At 36.8% G+C, this 20,559-nt stretch overlaps 1 protein-coding gene across 3 annotated transcripts in view; it reads left to right on the forward strand.

The window, feature by feature from the left end:
- The first annotated feature begins 1,254 nt into the window (after window positions 1–1,254).
- The window catches only part of EMCN (endomucin), a 93,259-nt gene continuing 73,954 nt past the window's right edge, over window positions 1,255–20,559 (forward strand). For all 3 annotated transcript variants that reach the window (XM_082837845.1, XM_082837847.1, XM_082837846.1), the window contains exon 1: window positions 1,255–1,394. In XM_082837845.1, the coding sequence (XP_082693971.1) occupies window positions 1,325–1,394 (70 nt within the window). In that variant the 5' untranslated portion in view covers window positions 1,255–1,324. The remainder of the gene's footprint in view (window positions 1,395–20,559) is intronic.

The raw sequence follows: 20,559 nt of genomic DNA on the forward strand, positions 1-20,559 counted from the left end.
AAATTACTTAGAAGAGAGGGTAAAATTAGGTTTTATACACAAAATAGACACTTAGAGGCTCTTCTGAGACTTGGTATAACTTAGGATAAAACAACCTAGTTTTTGGGGTGTTTTGATCAATCAACTTGCTCTATCCACTCTCGGAATAAGTCCTTCCCTGCACCGTGCAGCAGTGAAATGTATGTCCTCCTTATAAACAGATAAAGGTGTACTTTTGGAATAGTTTTCTTGGCGGAGCAGATGAATTAATATTGACCCACTGACACTCTTTTGTCCAGGGGCTTCATGCCTAAAGGTATATAAAGGACGATTGGCTGAGTTTAGACGTGTAGCCTGTGGCTGGGGAGAAGTGTAGAATTACTCGGCGCACACACACAGGGATTTTAGTCAGGGCTGAGGCTGCGTTAGCACCATGTTTTAATCAATTGCTATTAACATCAAAGAGATCCTTAATACACAGAGCATCTTGCCTGATTGACATTCTGGTCCAAAGACTCCATCTCTCCCTACTTCATTGACTTGTTACAAGGGCATTCCATCCCAGTGCCATTCCCATCACATTTCCTAGAGAAGAGTATCCGCAGGGTATTATAAGTATTTTTTCCTTTTCCTTCATCGAATTCCAACAATAAGACCAGGAATGAGCCGTGAGCACTCATGGGTCTTTACTTAATTCTATTAGAAATATCCTGAAAAACCTCCCTGGCCATCAGATAAGAAGTCTTTTCACTTACTCAAGTCAGAGCATGATCTACTTAATAAAGTTTTGCACTTATCTCCAGAAGGTGGTCTTTACTAATCTGGCTTTCAAGTTGGAAAGAGAGAAGAAAAGTTGATTCTTTGTGGATTCTGCTCTCAAATTTAACCCTCAGGCAATTAAAGCCTCTTTATCCAAACCAAGTCGTTGTTTAATAAGGCCCCTTTATAAACACTCCAAAACATGCTTTCAAAACAAAAGTTAGAAAGCCTGTAAGATCCATTCTCAAGAAAGATCTCTTTCTGTTCAAAACCCGTCCTGACCTTTTTGTTGAAGAAGAACAAAATAATGTAGTAACAAAAACACAAGTGGCTGCCAAAGGAAGAGAAAAAAAAAAGTTCCTGTAAGGGACTGAAACAATAAATCTCCTCTCTGCTGAACTCCCAAAGGGAGTGTGTGCATTTCCTCCTGTTCTTTATCAGAGCCCCCGAAATAAGTAGGCATGGGCAGTGGCTGTTCAAGTCCAGCACACCTTTTCCATTTGCTGAGAAGGCCCTGCCAGGCTGGGAGGGAGTTGTCCCTGCCTGACTCTGGAGAGAAGAGCCACTGTGACGAGCCACAGGCACCATGAAACTGCTTCAAGGGACCATACTTTGTCTTCTTCTGTCCAGTCTTTGTAGCGGTTTGGACGACGCAGGTACCCTTTTCTCTTATTGTTCTGACGTTGTGGATCAGAAATCACTAGTGGGCGGCTCTGAGCCTCAGTTTACCTTCAGGGAGCCTCCCCTGAGAAGTAGACACAGCAGTGCATTTGCTGAGTTGAGTGTGTGTGCGTGGACGGGGGGATGCGTGGAGAAGGCTCCGCAGAGAGGATGTTTGTTTTCACGGAAGGAAAGTGTTTGCTGCTGCAGCGGCCTTGAAGTGTGTTCCATGGCATCGTAAAGGTACCGGGAATATACAATAGCCTTTTCAGAGAGTAACAATCTGGGGATCAAATGCTGGCTAAAAATGGACTATTTCTCAAAAATGTGCTCTTTTCAGACGTAAGTCTAGAAATAACAAGATTGTCATGTACCGGTGAAAGGCTGTAATCAGAAACATTGCTCTGCAGACGCTGGCCTATATTTGTCCCAACTATCTTTTGGCTCTGATAAATTGAGAGGTTGGATAAAACTGCCTGGGCAAGTGAATCTTAATATCTTGAGGGGTGAGGGTGAGAATGGAGGAGAGTCACTTGATTAAAGTTTATGGATGCTTGCTCTAGAAATTAACACAGATCTACACACATACGTACAATATTTTGCATAACATTTCAGGGAATTTATAGACATAAAAACCCTACCCATTGACTGCAGGTTCTGAAACTTAGATAAAGGATATATATGCACCTACATAAGCCCTGACTATATTAATGACCAGTTGCAAGAAATTATTACATTTGACTTTTAACCCTTCCGGAGGGATTTACTGTAAGCAATTAGATTTAATCAATATTTATTAGGCTCTCACCATGTATTCAGCAGTGCAAGGAATACAAAAGTGAGTTAAGACATTGTCCTTGCCCACGGTGGCAAATGCACTATTGGGAGAAATAAGCATGTAAATCTAACATAAGACAGATTTAAGAGGTGCGAAAACTAAAGTACAAACTATCATAAAAGAACACGGCTGGGACACATTGATTCTGGCTCTGAGGAGCCCTGGAAAAAACTCAATTCTAATTTTACTGTGCATGTGCTCTTTTCAAACTTCACTGCTTACAAAATTCCATTTGCAGTGATTAGGTAGGAAAAAATAAACACACTCCTTCTTAAATAATATTTATCATTAATTTCTCAAAATATGTTATATAAATTTAGTACAAATGCCCAAACACTGCAAAATCACATACGATTGATTACAGTCCATCTGGGACTTGCCAGGGTTAAGCTGAAGTGGGTATAAGACCAGAAAAGTTAACTTAGATGAGTTACAAAGTTCTGATTTTTTTTTTAATAAAGAATATTTATGAGATGACACAGAAATCAATGCACTAGCTTATAAGTAACTCTTCAGTTTGCATGGGATAGATAGGAATGGATTACATGTACTTCAGAAAGCAAAGTGGAATAGAATCAATAGAAGTAGCCTACAAAACCTGACCGTAAGGAAGCTGGAAAGGTGAAGGATAACCCAGAGATGACCTGGAAGATTTTTTCTATTATGATCATTGTAGGAATAAAACCAGCGTCCTTTAGCTCATTGGTAATGAGCCCAACCTCTCTATTAATAGTGTCTTCTTTCTAATGAATTATTAACCAAAATAAGATAATTTTTTTTAATTTAATTTTATTTTTTTATACAGCAGGTTCTTATTAGTTACCCATTTTATACATATTAGTGTATATATGTCAATAGTAAGATAATTTCTTATTTGAGCAGAGACAGCGGTTACATAATGACTATCTCTTTCAACCTCTGCCAGGGAGCCTTTGTTAATTTTAAGGCAAGTGTCTGTAAAATCTACCCCATTTATCCTAGAAAAAGAAGTGCTGGCTCAGGAGCATAAATTGACCATCGGAGTGAGGCCTAGAAGGAACTGGAAGAGATTTTCCCATCCACGTGTATGATTTTTTTTGCACCTGGTTCTGCCTGTTTTATGTTTTCCTTCCCAGATACGGTTCAGGAAATGAAGCATTTCCTAAGCTGATTTATTAAGTTCTTTTCCTAACCCCCTGTACCGGAAACACATTGATTTCAAAGCTTTATATGTTCCCCAAGCTTAGAATGCTTAACATATTTCATCAGCAGAGTTGATTATAGGAGTACAGAAGGAGGCATTTCATCTGCCTTAAATTCACAAGTTGTCAAGAAGATCCATGCTTTTTTGCGTAGCAATTTATTCCTAAATAATGATCTTTTAGAGAAATTGACTACTTTTCTTTTTCTTTCTGTCTTTTTTGTCAGTTTCAGATTTAAATAAATACAATATAGTTTTCTGTGCTCTTCGTGAAAACCAAGGAAATCTTTCTGCATGGCAGTGAGTGACTTTATTACTTGGTGAGCGGTACAATATTTTACAGTTTCCAATTTGGAAAGCTGTTCTATTGAAATATGTATGGGAGGTTCTTGAAAAGGAACTGTCATTCTTTCCCAAGGTTTTCTAAATTGTATTTAAAACTGAACAGACCCCTGCGTGGCTTTTAAGCTCCTTTGGCTTTTAAGTCTAGACTGATGAGCTTTAGACTGTCAGGACTGAGAAAAGTTAAATGAAGAAGGATTCCAAGAAAAAGGAGGCCCTGGAAGCAATTTACTTTTCAAGTGCCATTTGCTTTTTGAACTTTACATTAATTTAGGAAAGATTAAAATGTTTTAGCCATCTGCAAGCAGGAACACACGTCACTTTATTGGTGTCTGAAGAAGAATTTAATTGCTTGTTGAAATTCATTTGTTAGGGATTGAACATTCAGTGTCATGGAAAAAAAAAAATGGATTGAACACCCTCTAAGACAAACACTATGCTAGACGCTGTAGGTTTATAGCGGTCACTGTGACTCAGCCCTTGTCCTAGAAGTGGTGGGGAGAGAGGAGCGCCAAATAATTACAAGTTTGATTCTATCGTAAGTCTTAAGTGGTAAATAAAGAATGCTGTGGAGAATTCACAACTAGCTTAGTTTTGGGTGTAGGAACATCAGAAAAGCCTTCATATAAAAGTGGAAATTATGATAAACTTTGAAACTTGAGAAACAGGTTGGATGGATGGAATTTCTTGAATAGGAACTTTAAAACATCAGTATGTTCCAGTCTAGAAATGTAAGGAGGTCACAGATTGGACAGAGGTTAAGTGTTGGAAATACAGCCTCAGGATATGTTGAATACCATCAGGTAGTTAATTATATTGGATTCTCTAAATGTGTTTGAGCATGGGAATTATCTGATTGGGACCATAAACTGAGAAGACTAATCTGTCAACAGGGTTATACATTAGACTATTGCAGTCAGGAGAGCGAAAAGCTAAAGAAAATGGTTCAAATGTTATTCCAAGTCTGAAAGTCTGTCAATAAAATGAAAAGAAGGTTCTAGGGAAGAGCTTTAAAGAAGTAGAAAGTTTGTGACGCCATATTATTGACTGGCTATGAGAGAGATAGTGACTGAGGTGTAGAGTGTTATTTGAATAATAGAAGTAGGGAAATGGATTGGGACCAGACGTATGGAAAGATAGGAGGAGATGGTTTCGGGAGAAAGTGATGAACTTGATTTTGGACATGGTGAGTTCGAAGTCTTAATAAGATATTCAAATAGAGATGTCCAATGGTAGGTTAAAATCGTCTGGTTGGTAGATGGAATGCCCCTGGAGGTGATGGTGGGGGATGAGTGTTCTTTACACTTGTCTGCCAAGAGATTTTAGTCCTGTCCTACTCACTGGAAGATTAGTAACATAGCGAAGCAATTTATTTCTCTGCTGGACGCCCATATTTGTAACTCCCTTATGGCCCTTATTTTCCAACTTTATCTTCGTTATTTGTGTGCATATCTTATCTCCTGTACCAGACTATAAGCACCATGAAAGTAAGGGTCATATTTATTATAGTCTGTATAGTAACAGTTCTAAACACATAATAAGGATATAATAAGCTGAATGAGTGCATAAATGAATGATATAGTTGCCTATCCATTTTTAATTTCTTCCTCTGATGATCACTTTTTGTTTACTACCTTATCCTTGTGAAAGAGTTGTGGACAGGTATGAATCACAGAACATAACATGAAAACAAGTGGAGTATTTTGATTCCTGGCTATGAAAGCACGAGCCAAATACATGGAAAGGGGCTTCTTATCAAAGTAAGTCAATTCCCAAACTCCAGCAGAGGAGAAGGTGTTAGGGGTAGGTGGACAACCTAGTACCAGGTGACAGTAATTTACAGCAAACCTGGACGAATAAACTACTCTGACTATAATCATTGGGAGGAAGAATATCTAAATACAATTGATTCTACTTCTCCTTTTTTGGGTATCAAATACTTTATGTAATATCTTCTATGGCTATAAATATTCAAGGAGATACCTTATTACCAACCAATTTCTCAAAAATACAAAATGCCTTTTTTTCTAAAAGCAAAGTTCACATAAGAGAAGTTGGAAACAAATTAAATAAATATTGTACATCATTAATTCATGTGTTATTTTAAGTAACATATGTGTTGCTTCAGAGCAGATTATCTTACTTGTTACTTCCTCTTAGCTTAGTCACTATCAATAGAGCTTACCTGAAGTGGGTGATCTATTATAGAAAGAGTGAATCAGTGTGGAAACAAATTCAATGGGAAAAGTTTCCAAGCCTTTTATTTAGCATACTTTCCTTACTACTCTTTTTTTCTTCAATGATCTTTAAAAGTAGAAATGATCATTCTAGAATTCGTATTTTTAAGAGACTCATAACAGTTGTCACTGGCAAATTGGCAATTTTATCTTGCTGATTGTAATTATTCAGATATTGAGAAAAAAAGATGAACGTCTGAACGTTTCAAAAAGCTTCTAATTTACTGGATAGTTGCCCATCCTTTTCTTTTCATTGATGACATTATATTTCAAGCTTCAGGTAAATATTTTAACTTGTAAATAATTATCTAGTCCAAGTTCCTTATATTCTTTTTTTCTTAGTCATCACTTTCCAACTTCCTCTTTACCTCTGAGAACAATCTGAGATGTGTTTTTCTAAACCTTGAATGTCAAAGCAGGAATTGACTCTAAACGACATTCCATTCCATTCCCGTGTAGTAAATGTCTCCATTCCTGTTACTGAATTCCTGTGGGTCATTATAGCTCTGTCAGGTTAGGCTAATAATGCCTCTTGAGTGTTAAAAGAAGCTCTTTTAGTTAACAAGTAAGATCCTTTTTCCTTTTCTACTGTTGCACACAATATCAACAGTAGCATGGGAAACATTAGTGGTGTCAATCACATCTAGAAGGGCCACTATATGATTCCCAAATTTCGGCAACCATAAAACAAATAGTTTTCTAAACTTGAATAGAGGTTTTGTGTCTTGTAGAATGACATATCAGTAGAGATAATCATAACTAGTCTCTATATAGAAGCAGCCACCTACATCCTCTCTGGATGCCTTTAATCTAACCATTGCTATGGCAACCTCTCAGGTGTAGCTTGACAGTATCTTGTCTCACGTGAATGAGTATCTCTTGCTTTCCTGTCTCCTGTTGTTCTCATACTAAGGCATGCTTCACCTACAGAAACCCACCTGGCACTGTTGTGTATCTGAGCTAGAAGTGCAGGAGCTTTAGCACTCTATGAGACAGGCTTTGCCCAAAAGAAGAATGGGGCCAGTGAATAAATGCTTTACTTCTATTGCTGCTCCATTTTCACTATTTTAGTTCTCTACTTCTTTTCTTGACATCACTTTCCTTTACAAACTGCATACAAACCCTTGTCTCAGGCTCTGCTTTTTGGAGAAATTCAGGATTGATTATTTTCTGATGGGAACATTTTGGTTTGGATGATAATATATACATTATACCAGAGTTTCTCTGATATTCTAATTGATATTCACTACCTTTCTTCCTCTTCATTTCAAGAAAAAATTCGATAAAGCTTTTGTTGAATAAGTTAAACAATATTCTAAGCAGGTCCTTTCCTAAGGCAGTCATTTGTCTGTATAGAGTCAATAAGGAGCTATATTGTGAGGCTGGTAGTCAAAAATGTCAATGTCATTGATTTTATTCTTAGTGTGCTGCTCATCTGAAATGTAAACTGATTCTTATTCTGTTTAATCAGTCATATTCTGGCCTAAACCTAAATTAGTTGTGTCAAAAAACAGAGAATGGAGACTTCCCTGGTGGTCCAGTGGTTAAGACTCCGCACTTCCACTGCAGGGAGTGTGTGTTCCATCCCCGGCTGGGGAACTAAGATCCTGCAAGCTGCAAGATGCGGCCAAAAAAAAAAGAAAAATGGAGATCACAACTAGGTCTGGTCCAAGTTAACCAAGATATGTATTGTTACAACATCTACTGACATCTACCATTTGTTGTACCTGGCACTTTACACACGTTACTTCCATCACAACATTTCAAGGCCAGCTTTGTCATTCCCATTTTACTGATTAGGACACCGAGGCTTGGAGATAGTGTAAAGTTATCCTAGAGTAATAGAGCTTAAAATCAAATCAGAGAATATTATTCTTCAAAATCTTCCCTTCTAGCTTGCTATCTTCCAATGCAGTACAACTGCAATAAGTTGAGTTTTTCTGATCAAAAGAATAAGGGTAGAGACGTTCCACTTGAGTCATTTGGAAGCACTGCTGCCTCTCATAGCCCCTTCAGCACCTCTAAACTGCAAACTAAGACCACAGTGCTATGAATGAATTTCTACTTAGTGCTAATTAGCCACTTAATACCCTGGATTCAATTAATTATTAGGGGATGGGTTAAAGGAGTTGTAGGCATTTCCCTACCTACTCACTGCTATGTTGGTTGGAAAAAAATAATGTTCTTGGCTCTGATACAAATGTCAGTGCAGCTAATATGGGACTTAGAAGAGAAGGAAAGAAGCAAAGAGGAAATAACTATTAGTGAAATAATTACTTAGTGTCACATCTATAATTCTTCTGGAGCCAGACTGTCTGGGTTCAAATTCCAGCTCTGCCACTTACTATCTGTGTGAACTCGGGCAAGTTACTTAACCTTCAGCTTTCTCAGCTATAAAATAGGGGTGAGTACAGTCTTACCTCATAGGGATATTGGGAGGATCGTGTGAGGTAATACACAAAAACACTGAGAATAGTGTCCAGTATATAATGACTCTATGTTTTGCTGAGTTTGGGAACTCAGAATCCTACAGATTATAATATCCAATTCCTTAGACAAACTATTTTATTGCCAAGTTGATTCCAATCTGGAATCAGCAAATAGTTAAATAATTACAATGTTCATTCTCACAAAGAGAAAAACCAGCACATAATTTTTCACAATAGAATTGAAGTAGGAATGAAATACGATTGCCAGTTATGTTCTTAATCATAATATATACAGGCACAATTTGACATATACAGACTGGTATATTATCTAAGATGCTTTTCAGATTTGTAAGTTATTTAACTCACCGTATAAACTAATCACTCAAATTAATAAGCAAAATTTTACTTGTGTTTAATGAAAATTCTAACTTTTTAGTCTGAGAATAGTCAACGTCCTCAAATATTATTTCTTATCTTTAAGTATTGAGCATTGCTTACTCTTAGAGGTGGGATAGGTTAGTGGAAGGAACTTTGTTCTTAATGTGAGAACCAACCAACTTTGGATCCAGCTTCTTAGTATGCTGAAGCCGGCCAAACACTAAATGCTTGTTACCCTCAGTTTCTTTATCTAAAAATGAGAAAAATGATAATTGTTGACACAATATTGGTGTTAAATGATAATTGGAAAACATATTTTAGATGCTCTGTAAGTCATAAATCACTATTAAAGTTTAGTTATTAATATGCAACCTAACATTTAACTCATGGAATCAACAGATGAAGAGGAATGTACTTCATAATTTGAGAATTTTTCTTTACTGTCTGGGCCTTTAACTGCCAATCCATCATTGCTCTTTTAGCCATGTACCTTTACATATTTTTTTATGGCTGCTACACACTCAAATTGCTATGTGTTGAAATTATGCCCAAGTTAAAAAAAACACACACACAAAACACAGAATATCATTTGTATCATACATTGAACTTATTTTTTTTTCCACATCTTTATTGGAGTATAAATGCTTTACAATGTTGTGTTAGTTTCTGCTGTACAAAAAAGTGAATCAGGGCTTCCCTGGTGGCGCAGTGGTTGAGAGCCTGCCTGCCAGTGCAGGGGACACGGGTTCGAGCCCTGGTCTGGGAAGATCCCACATGCTGCAGAGCAACTGGGCCCGTGAGCCACAATTACTGAGCCTGCGCGTCTGGAGCCTGTGCTCCACAACAAGAGAGGCCGCGATAGTGAGAGGCCCGTGCAACGCGATGAAGAGTGGCCCCCACTTGCCGCAACTAGAGAAAGCCCTCGCACAGAAAAGAAGACCCAACACAGCAATCAATCAATCAATCAATCAATAAATAAATATTAAAAAAAAAAAAAGTGAATCAGCTATAAGTATACATATATCCCCATATCCCCTCCCTCTTGAGCCTCCCTCCCACCCTCCCTATCCCACCCATCTAGGTGGTCACAAAGCACCGAGCTGATCTCCCTGTGCTATGCGGCTGCTTCCCACTAGCTATCTATTTTACGTTTGGTAGTGTATATACGTCCATGCCACTCTCTCACTTCATCCCAGCTTCCCCTTCCCCCCTGAACTTATTTTTAACTGAAGTGGGAAAAGGAACAATTTGTGTGTGTGTGTGTGTGTGTGTGTGTGTGTGTGTGTATGTGTGTGTGTGTGGTATGAACTGTGAAATTGTCCTCCTAGGGCATTCAGTAAGTATGAGGACATAAATGCTGAACTCTCACACACTTTCCCTAGGGAAGAGAGGCCACTCCTGCATTTGTCAGCTCAAGGCTATTCTGACAACTCCTCTGTCCAACAGTGAGACATCCCCCAGTTATCTCTCCCCCGCAAATCCAATTTTAAAAAGTGAGAATCACCTTTTTAAATGCACATAATTAACTAATTTAAAGGTTTATTAATGGTAATTGCATTATTGGGATTAAGATAATTAAATTATGTGAAGTAGTAATGAATTTCTACTTAGTGCTAATTAGCCACTTAAAAAAACGAAAACTTTTTTTTTTCATTTTCTGAAGGCCTCATTTGTTGGGTGCAAGTTTTATATCAATTAATGTTTAAAACTCTATAGATTTGCAAAGTAGAAGAAAAATGACAATGTTGTCAATCATTTAAAAAACCCTTATTAGAGTCCATTACAACCTAACTAAACATAAATCTCTTGGAAGCAAGGACAATGTCTAATTGATCATTGTTTTCCCCATGACCTATCTTTGAATACATAGGTGATGCTTACCAACTGGCTCTTGCTTTAATTTGGAGAACTGTATTTCTTCAAAAGTCAGCAGAGTTGAAAATACCCAGGGCATTCCTGGCTTTGTTTTCAGTGACTTGAGGACAATATTTATTTTATTTTTTTTTTTGCGGTATGCGGGCCTCTCACTGTTGTGGCCTCTCCCGCTGCGGAGCACAGGCTCCGGACGCGCAGGCTCAGTGGCCATGGCTCACGGGCCCAGCCGCTCTGCGGCATGTGGGATCTTCCCGGACCGGGGCACGAACCTGTGTCCCCTGCATCGGCAGGCGGACTCTCAACCACTGCACCACCAGGGAAGCCCACAATATTTATTTTTATCCTTGGCCTGGCTTGTGGAGAAGCTGTGAGTGTCATTTTAGGATACTCTCTTCATTGGCTGAACTTATTTGATTTGCTTTATGACGTTGACCTACTGTCTTATATTTGTATGAATAACAGAAAATGCCTGCCTTTCGTTTACATCAACTGTTCAAATCACACAAGAATGGTGTGATTATCTGAAGGCAAGTATTGAATCATTCCTGTGTCTTGCTCACAAGAAAAAATTGGTATCCTTTTATTCTAGGCACCATTCATCAGGTAATCCTGAATCATTTAGCTCAGAATAATCCTTACCCCCACTAGAACAAAATGTAAAATTATGGAAATTCAAGACACGCTGATTACAGAAGTCACCTCTCTGTTTCTGAAGTCTTGGTTCAGAAGGTCAAATAAATAACTTTATCCTATCTAATCCTGTTCAGAAGTAAAGGTATCCAATAATTCAGTTATTCCCAGATTTTTAAATTGTCACTGATCAATAAATAATCAAAATGCCATCTGGGCAGTTGACATGGGACGAACAGCTTTTTCCTTTGTCAAATAAAAACACAAAAGTCCTACAACGCATATACCATTTTACGATCGTATCACATAAAAGAAAACCTGCTGTAGCTCCTTCCATATATTTGGAATATAAGATGTTCTCTTCCCTTCTTTTCTCATTGAGCTCTGGCTGGTGTCACAGACCAATGCTGTGCACCTGTGCGGGGTGCGCCGTCCTCTGAGCCAAGACCCTCTGGCTTTCGTCACCAGCAGCCGCAAGCTTGCTGTGTGACTGAGCTAAGCAATTTTTTTTTTTAACCTCTCAAGACTTTCAGTTCTCCATCTATAACATGATGTGGTTTGACTAATCGATATTGAAGTTTTCTCCTGGATCTACAATTGTACGATCTTCCTGTAGCGAGCAATTTCTGTACATTTCGCCTCAAGTTATCTTGCTTCATTTTCATTCTGTGATTCCTAAATATGTTCATTCTGGAGCAAGATGTTCAATTCTGTTCCCTAATGTTTACCTCCTTCGGGAATTTTCAGATAGGGCTGTTAGAACGGATCTTCTTTGCATGTGAAAAAGCCAATTCTCTGCCGTGAGCAACATTTCTCAGAGTACGTACCAATGAAAGATATTGTTTCCATTTTGCTACATGGCATTATTTGTGTTTGGCTTGGCTGAGGGAGGGGTAGAAAAAAGGACTGAGAGAGAGAGAAGGAAATTTTCTGACATCAGAAAAAGATGGAGAGGAAAAATGAGGTTAAAAGAGATGGAGAAAGTGATGGAGGCTGATAGAGAGGCAGAGGCTCTCTGAAGGGGCTGGATGGAGAAAGGTCAAGAATGAGAAGTGGAGGAAGGCTGATAGAGAGATGGGGAGACATTCTTTTTTTTAACATCTTTATTGGAGTATAATTGCTTTACAATGGTGTGTTATTTTCTGCTGTATAACAAAGTGAATGAGCTATACATATACATATGTTCCTATATCTCCTCCCTCTTGCTCTCCCTCCCACCCTCCCTATCCACCCCTCTAGGTGGTCTCAAAGCACCAAGCTGATCTCCCTGTGCTATGTGGCTGCTTCCCACTAGCTATCTATTTTACATTTGGTAGTGTATATATGTCCATGCCACTCTCTCACTTCGTCCCAGCTTACCCTTCCCCCTCCTGTGTCCTCAAGTCCATTCTCTACTTCTGGGTCTTTATTACTGTCCTGCCCCTAGGTTCTTCAGAGCCAATTTTTTTTTTTTTTTAGATTCCATATATATGTGTTAGCATACGGTATTTGTCTTTCTCTTTCTGACTTACTGCAGTCTGTATAACAGACTCTAGGTCCATCCACCTCACTACAAATAGATGGGGAGACATTCTAAATGCTCTAATGATTTGGGAGGAGCTTTCCCCATCGGCCCTCTAGCCACTTTTACAGATCCAATACCTTGTAGATTTCTTTCTTATCATTAAATCTCTTGCCAGTTCATTCCTCCATCCATTGCTTTGGCTGAATGCTGAATTTTTCAAAGCACTTTCACTGATCAAATATCTCATTTAATCCTTGACATTAGCCAGGGGATTGGCCAAGCTGGTGTTATCTGTGCTCATTATCAGAGGAGAAAAGCCCAAGGACTCGCACTTAGTGACTCAAAGCAGTAGCCCTCAATGTTAAAATATCTATTAAAATATTTTTTCCCAGTGATCTCCAGGCCACTCCCTTTCAGTAAAACACAGAAAACTATTTTTCCAGCAGTTACTGCAGATAATTTTTATACACTTGTACATTGAAATACCCTCTGAGAAATCCTAGACTAGACTCAAGTTTGTGACTAGTCATCTGAGCTCTTTTCACTGTCCCATACCTGCAAGATAACCAGAGGTGTCTGGAGGTGTTTATCTTTCAGAAAAGTGCTAGGGTGTAGTGCCTTCAGGGAAAATTTTGGTATTAATTCAGTATAACCTAATTTCTTCTTTTCTTTTTTACTTATACTAGTTTAGGATAATAGGAAACTTGATTTGGTCAAGACAAATATTAATGGAAACGTTGAAATCTTCCTAGTCACATAGGCTTAAATTCCAGCTTTTTTGGACCATCTCTTTATAAAGAGGGAGTCTTTACTCCCTGCTCATTGTAAGATCTTATGGATTGCTTTCCATTCTGCTATTAATCTCCCTTCTGTTTTCATTAATAACAAAAGACCAGGAGCCTCTGCTGTATAGGCTGCTCAAGAAAATTAGCCACCTTGAATAATGGATTGATTAGGGAAACAGCTATAGTAGTCCTATCAAAGTTTCAAGTGGGGTCAGGATGTGTTTGATAATCCAAACACAAGTATTTCTGGTTCCCAGAGAACTGTTAAGAGCCAGAGGAATTTGAGAAGGTAGGGAGGATTAAATGATTAGCATTTGAGCATGATGAGAAATGGAGAAGCGGTGAAGTTATGAATCTGGGCAATATATACAGGAAAACCTCCAGTATTAGAAAATGACAAACAAATCTGTAAACTGGTCATTACCCTGCTATTTCTTAATAAACCAGGATAAGATAAGTTTTAGAAAGAAGTCAACAGCCTCTCTTCCAGAGTTTTACAAACTAGAAACCTCTGATATCTAACTGGCAGAAGTGTGTTGTTTGGCCACACAATGTTTTATGACTACAAGCTACTATTTAAAAATCAGCAAGTTTCACAAAACAACAACGGCGACACAGAAAGAAAGAGAAAATCTTATTTTCAGCTCTTCTGGCAACTCTAGGTTTCATATTTCCTCACAGCAGCACTCAGTTAAACCTGAGTAATAAGTGCCCCCTTTAAATTGGGGAATGCTCTCATTCCTACAAAAGTATGTGCACTTCCACCCAATCTGACTCTCTCATTTGCTGCTTTGCAGATGTGGGCATAGGGTTAATCCCTTCACCTGTAGGATTTCATCTAAGCATTACGTGTGCAATTTGCAAAGCTATCATCATGTGCATGGTGGTTCAATAGATTTTTGAAAGGACAGGGTTCTGGGACAATTTTCTACAACTAACTAGGCTTGCCAGCTCAATCTCAGAATTTTAAAGACATTCCAGTCACCATTTTCTTTTTTATTTTTCTTAAAGATTAATGCTTTTATTACAATATGCTATAAATAATTAACTTAGCCCTGATTAGTACTCTTGTTTCACAGTCTTGAGAAAGCATAAAACTTAGAAAATAATTTAAAGAATTTAGAAACAGCAAATCATAGCACATGATTAAAATGTACTTTATTTTTCTTTCCCATCACCTCTTTACAATTTATTTGGTGAACATAAACTTCCTGCCCTTAATAAAAATATTGAAGCTCCATGACTTTTTTGCTTACTCTTAAGAAATGGACAGTTCTGTGGACAACAAAATTTGCAGAGGCTATCAATTTAAAATTAGAATATATGTAGTGGGAAGCAGCCGCATAGCACAGGGAGATCAGCTCGGTGCTTTGTGACCGCCTGGAGGGGTGGGATAGGGAGGGTGGGAGGGAGGGAGACGCAAGCGGGAAGAGAGATGGGAACATATGTATATATATAACTGATTCATTTTGTTGTGAAGCTGAAACTAACATACCATTGTAAAGCAATTATACTCCAATAAAGATGTTAAAAAAATAAAATAAAATAAAATTAGAATATATGATACAAAATCATAACTGAAAATTCTCTCCTGTAGCTCATCCCTGTGTCAGATGGAATTCTACAAGTGGCTTCTTTACAAGCTCTCTATTTTCTGGTTCCCTCTTCCCTCTCCAGCCCCTTTCTGACCACTCTACACTGGAAGCAGGGTAAGAGAGGAATGAGACAGTTGAATAAAACTTATTACTTGACCTGGCACCATACGTAGTGCCCAGAGCCTGGAAGATGGTTAAAACCAATAACCAAATGGTGCATTTTCATGGGTTCCACAAAGGTGTGCTTTTGGACCTGTCTCCCCATGCAGCAACTTGGTTCATGAGGATGGATCCTAGTCTGGGAGTTCAGTGGTTACTCCTTCCAAAGCACCGGTAATCCTGTGTTATCTCAGAGCTTCTTGATGCTAAAGTGTCCAACTCTCCACACAGTCCCAAGGAACAGGACTCAAAACAGCCCCACTCTTTCATTCTCGCTCTTCATTTGGTCCACAGGAAAACAGTCTTATATCTCTTTCTCTAACACTCCTTGCTCAGGTAGGCTTATTCTCAACATAGTAATAACCTTCCTGGTCCTACACCAAAGCAGCTAGGCAGCAATCCTTCATTCTCTTGATTTCCCTGGGGTAAATCAGATCCAAGGCCTCTATGCCTTTCAGCTGTAGGGACCACATAGTAAGGTAGGTTTGAATTGCAGGGGGACAGACGAGCCTGGCTCCTTAGGGGTGAAGGAAGTTGGAATGGGATTCAAAAGAAGTATTCGGCAAAGATGACCTCATCTCAAATAATATCTATGTATCTCTCCACACTTTTATTCTTTTTATGTTATACAGTGGGTAAAGAGATTCAAGGGTCCACAGACAGGTTTTGGATATTTTATTTGAAATTCTGCATACAATGATTTATCCCACCCCTTTGTAATTTTACCTATTTTGGTACCTGATTAAAACTTTAATGTTCACATATTGTGCCAGATGTCTTACACCAACATTTCCTTTGAAACAGCTAAAGACCTGGGTGTGTATTTTCTCTGAGTTAATTGTAATCATGCTATAAACCAATATTATAATTAGAACAGTGAAATTTCTGTATGCTTAGAAATAAAGATATTCATTTATAAAAAACCTATGGATATAGAAAAAAGAATCATGATAGAAATTAGAACAATATTTTGAGGATGAAGGGAAATAAAATATTTTATAAGAGTATATGTATGATACAGCTAAACCAGTAATTAGAAGAAACTTTATAGTCTTAAATGCACACATTAGAAAGAAAATAATTTTTAAAAGGCTAAAGTAAACCCACATAAAGTATAAGGGAGAAAATAATAATAAAAGCAAAGCTAATGAAATAGAAAAGAAATATATAATGCAAAGAATTCATGTGTATATTAATAAGATTGCTAAACCTCTGCCAATACTAATCAAGCAAAAGGAGAAAAGAAGCAAATCAATAAAAATGAAAAATACAGGATCATCTGAACACATGCAGGGAACACACTTTTAAGAATTCAACATTTCTTCTTGATAAAAACATTTAGGAAACAAGACTATAGGGGATTTTCTTAATCTGATAGGGTACCTTCAAAAACTACAGCAATCATTATACATAATGGAGAAATGTTAGCTTTCGCTTGAGAATGAGAATGAAACAATCTTGCCCAGCAATGCTACTTTTATAAAACACTGTACTAAATATGCTAGCTAGTTCAGTAAAACAAGAAAAATAGATAAAAAGTAATTAGAAAGGAAAAATAAAAGCTGCTTATATCTGAATCACTTTGCTGTATACCTGAAACTAATATAACATTGTAAATCAACTGTATTTCAATAAATAAATAAATAACTCTCTTTTGTAAATCATCCTTTCAAGTAAAAATGGTATTGTGCAGAAAAAAACAGAAAGTTCACTTTGTAACTCAAGCTGCATAGGTGCTTTTCCTCGAGACACCATTGTACTTGTTATGCTGCAGAAGTGTTTTATGAATACTTCTTGTTTTGTCACAGATAACAATAAAAAAGTGCATTCAAATAATATTTAATAACTTTTACTGTTATTAAAGAGATCCTAAGTGAAAAAACCTTAAGAAATAGCACGAAAAGTTATGGAGAGAAATGTCGACAGCCTTCAGAAGCATTTTGTGACAAGAACAATCTTGTTTTAGCAAATAAATCTCTATTGTCATTAATCATACACTATTTGCAAGTTCCCCATTTCCCTCACATCTCTGGAACAAATCCCTTATGAATAGGGAAGATACTGTGTACTTTTTAAAGTTTTAATTTAGCTATTATTGATTTCCTCCCAGTCTCATTCTGTTATTCTCTTACTGCAGGTTGTCATTCACCTTTACTTACTTAGGGTCAGAAGCCTTTCATGTAAGACTTGCCTTTGCTCAGGTTTGTCCTCTTGCATTGAGGTAGCCTTTTGTAAGATGTTTCTACCTGGGATTATCTAGTAGTCAGAGGCATTCATCATATTTAATTTGAGTAGTTGATTTGTAAATCTGCCCCACTAGACTGAAGGCTGACCCTTATGTTAGTGTACCTCAAGATCTCTGGTCTCCACCAGGTCCTTACTGTGAGGCTAGGACCTGTCTTCTGAAGTCTAGATTGAAGCTTGCTTTGTATGCTTCTTGGTGTTTCAGATAGGCTGTCATGAGAAGGAGCAGTGTTTAATCCTCCTTAGGACTTTAATTTCATTCAGATTTGACTTTCTCCTATCTCCATCTAACTCAGGCTAAGAGAAGTACTTTAAAAATTTTTTACCATTTTTAAAAACTGTTAAAACATTTATTAAAAGTACTTATAAGCAAAGCCATGTGCTTTGTTTTCTATAAAATCGTTTCAACAAAGTGGCACATCTGACTTCATAATTTAACAATAATGCCATATTTGCTTATTAATTGAGATTTTGCAAAGTACTTTTACATACGTTATCTCTACAAAACCCTAAAATGCAGGCAAACTGGTATATGTTAACTATTTTCAATTTATAAATAGAGTTTTAAATACTTAAGGGAGTTTAATTAACCAAATATATAAATGGGATTAAATGTTAAAGAGACCCTAAGTGATTGCTAAACTTTCTACATTAATAAGTAGAATAATAACATTTGTAAATTGAACTTAAAAACTTGAGAGAAATAGACTTTTTATTACATGAATTAAAAAAAAACCTGAATATTAACTTCAAAACTAAATTAATCTCTACAAAACCTTTTCTGCACACAAAATATTTACTTGGGGACATTAAAAAGACGAGCAAAAACACACATTTAACAACTTGAAGATATACTTGCAAAACATATATTAAATATCAGTATCATAAATATAAGATATATAATTTGGACTCGTAAGGGAAATAAATAAATAATTTTATGCCATCACCTAGCACAGTCCTAGAACATAGTAGGCATTCAGTTATCATCTGTGTTAGTTGAATGAAAAGGGACTCATTAAATGTTCAATTGTGTGATTTAAGAATTGCATATTTAGAAATTCTGAGGAGAGGATAGTCACTGTAGATGCAACTAATAAATAAGGATTCATGCAGATAGTACAGCTTCAGTTGAACTTTAAAGAAAAAAATTATCCATGTTCTATAAAAGTTTTATTAAATAAAGAAGAGGGAGGAACAACACGAACAAAGCTACAGAGTAGGAAATAAAAACGCCATGTTTAAGGGATAGAAAACCAGATTATCTATTGGGGAGCAATGGGAAATTTGAGTGGGTAGATTCAGATTTTAAACAAAACTTTGAAGTTTCTTCCAGAATACAAAAATTTATTCTTTAAAATTGAATAATCTTTGTACTTGAAAGTAATCTAACAAATTGTAAGTAATGTGGTAGCCAGTCTCCAAGATGGCCTCCAGTGATCCTTTCCTCTTGGTATTTAAGCACTTGGGTGGGCCATTCTCACACTTACTTAGGACTGAATTGTGTGAGTCCTGCAAGTCAGTGGAAGTGATGTGTGATTTCCAAACCTAGGTAGTAAAAGACACATGGCTTCTACCGAGGTCAGATTGCTCTCTCTGAGGGAAGCCAGCCATCGTGTTATGTTGTGAGAACAGTCAGGCAGAGAGACCCAGTGGAAAATAACTGAGACCTTCCACTGACAGCCAGCACCAACTTGCCAGCAAGGGGAGTGAGCCACCTTGTAAATGGATTTTCCAGACCCATCAAGCCTGAGCTGACTGCAGAAACTGTGAGAGATAATAAATGATTATTGTTTTAAGACACATGCTTAGGAATAATTTGTTGTGCAGCAATAGATAGCTAATGCAAGTGTCATCACATAAAATTTGAAATACATTTGAGTTTTTGACACTCAGATGAACAGAACAAACATCCTGTATCAAGGGAATTTTTCTAGATTGCAAGGTAAATTCTTTTCTCTTAAACTATATCCACAGTTAATATTCGATTAATATTGGCAACATCCTTGCCTAGTAAATTCATAAAGTTGAGAGCTTTAATTTACCATTGAAGAACTGGTGTAGATAGAACTAGAATGATGCTTTATTACCTTTTTTGTGATACTATATTACTACTACCAACACTAATAAATTTTATAAGCATATAGTTTTTTCTGTTCTTCCAACATAGATAATTAAAAAGTTACACATTCTAATTATGGAAGTTATCATGTTATTTTCATGGCAGATATATTTTACTAATTAATTTGGTTTATAGTTATCATTTGCATTTCATGATGTGCTTACATGAGAATTAATTTGTTAGTGAACTGTATTTGTCCATTTATTTTCTCTGCACATTAGTAAAATAATTACCGAATTTTTTCATCTAATGAAACAAAAAGGTGAAATTTTAGGGTGAAATTTTTAACTTTCATTCACGTATTGGGAAATTAAGTTAAGGAGACAAACAATATTAAAGAAACAAATTTGGAAAGGATTAAATTAGTTTCAGATATTATTTCCTCAGATTAAAGAGTAAGTCATTCCAACTCCTTTTTCTTCTCCTCCTGGAATTCAATTTACCTCTTTACTCACGTAAGTTTCTGTTCTTTGACAATTTTGCTCCTATTTGTTTAAACTGCAGAGATGTAAATTGAATTCATGTTCTAATAAAACTCTAACCACTACTGAGCAAAATAGCAATAGTTACTTCTTAGTTGTATGGCACGATCTCGTCACACAGTTCCATTTGCAAGTATAATTTTATAAAATATATTTTATAATATGATAAGTATCATATTAATTATTCATTTCTTGCTTGGGGTTTCCTTTGCCTTTACACCTTTTTCTGATGTATTTATTTTTACCCTGTTTTACTAAATTTGCACATTTTTTGCATTTGCTCTTTTGTTTATATTTATTCCTACTAAACTTCGTCCTGTAAATGAATAATAATTATTTTTATATTGCAAATTTCCTTACTATT

The sequence above is a fragment of the Leucopleurus acutus genome, assembly GCF_964270905.1.
Source record: "Leucopleurus acutus genome assembly, chromosome: 4".
Taxonomy (NCBI): Eukaryota; Metazoa; Chordata; class Mammalia; order Artiodactyla; family Delphinidae; genus Leucopleurus; species Leucopleurus acutus.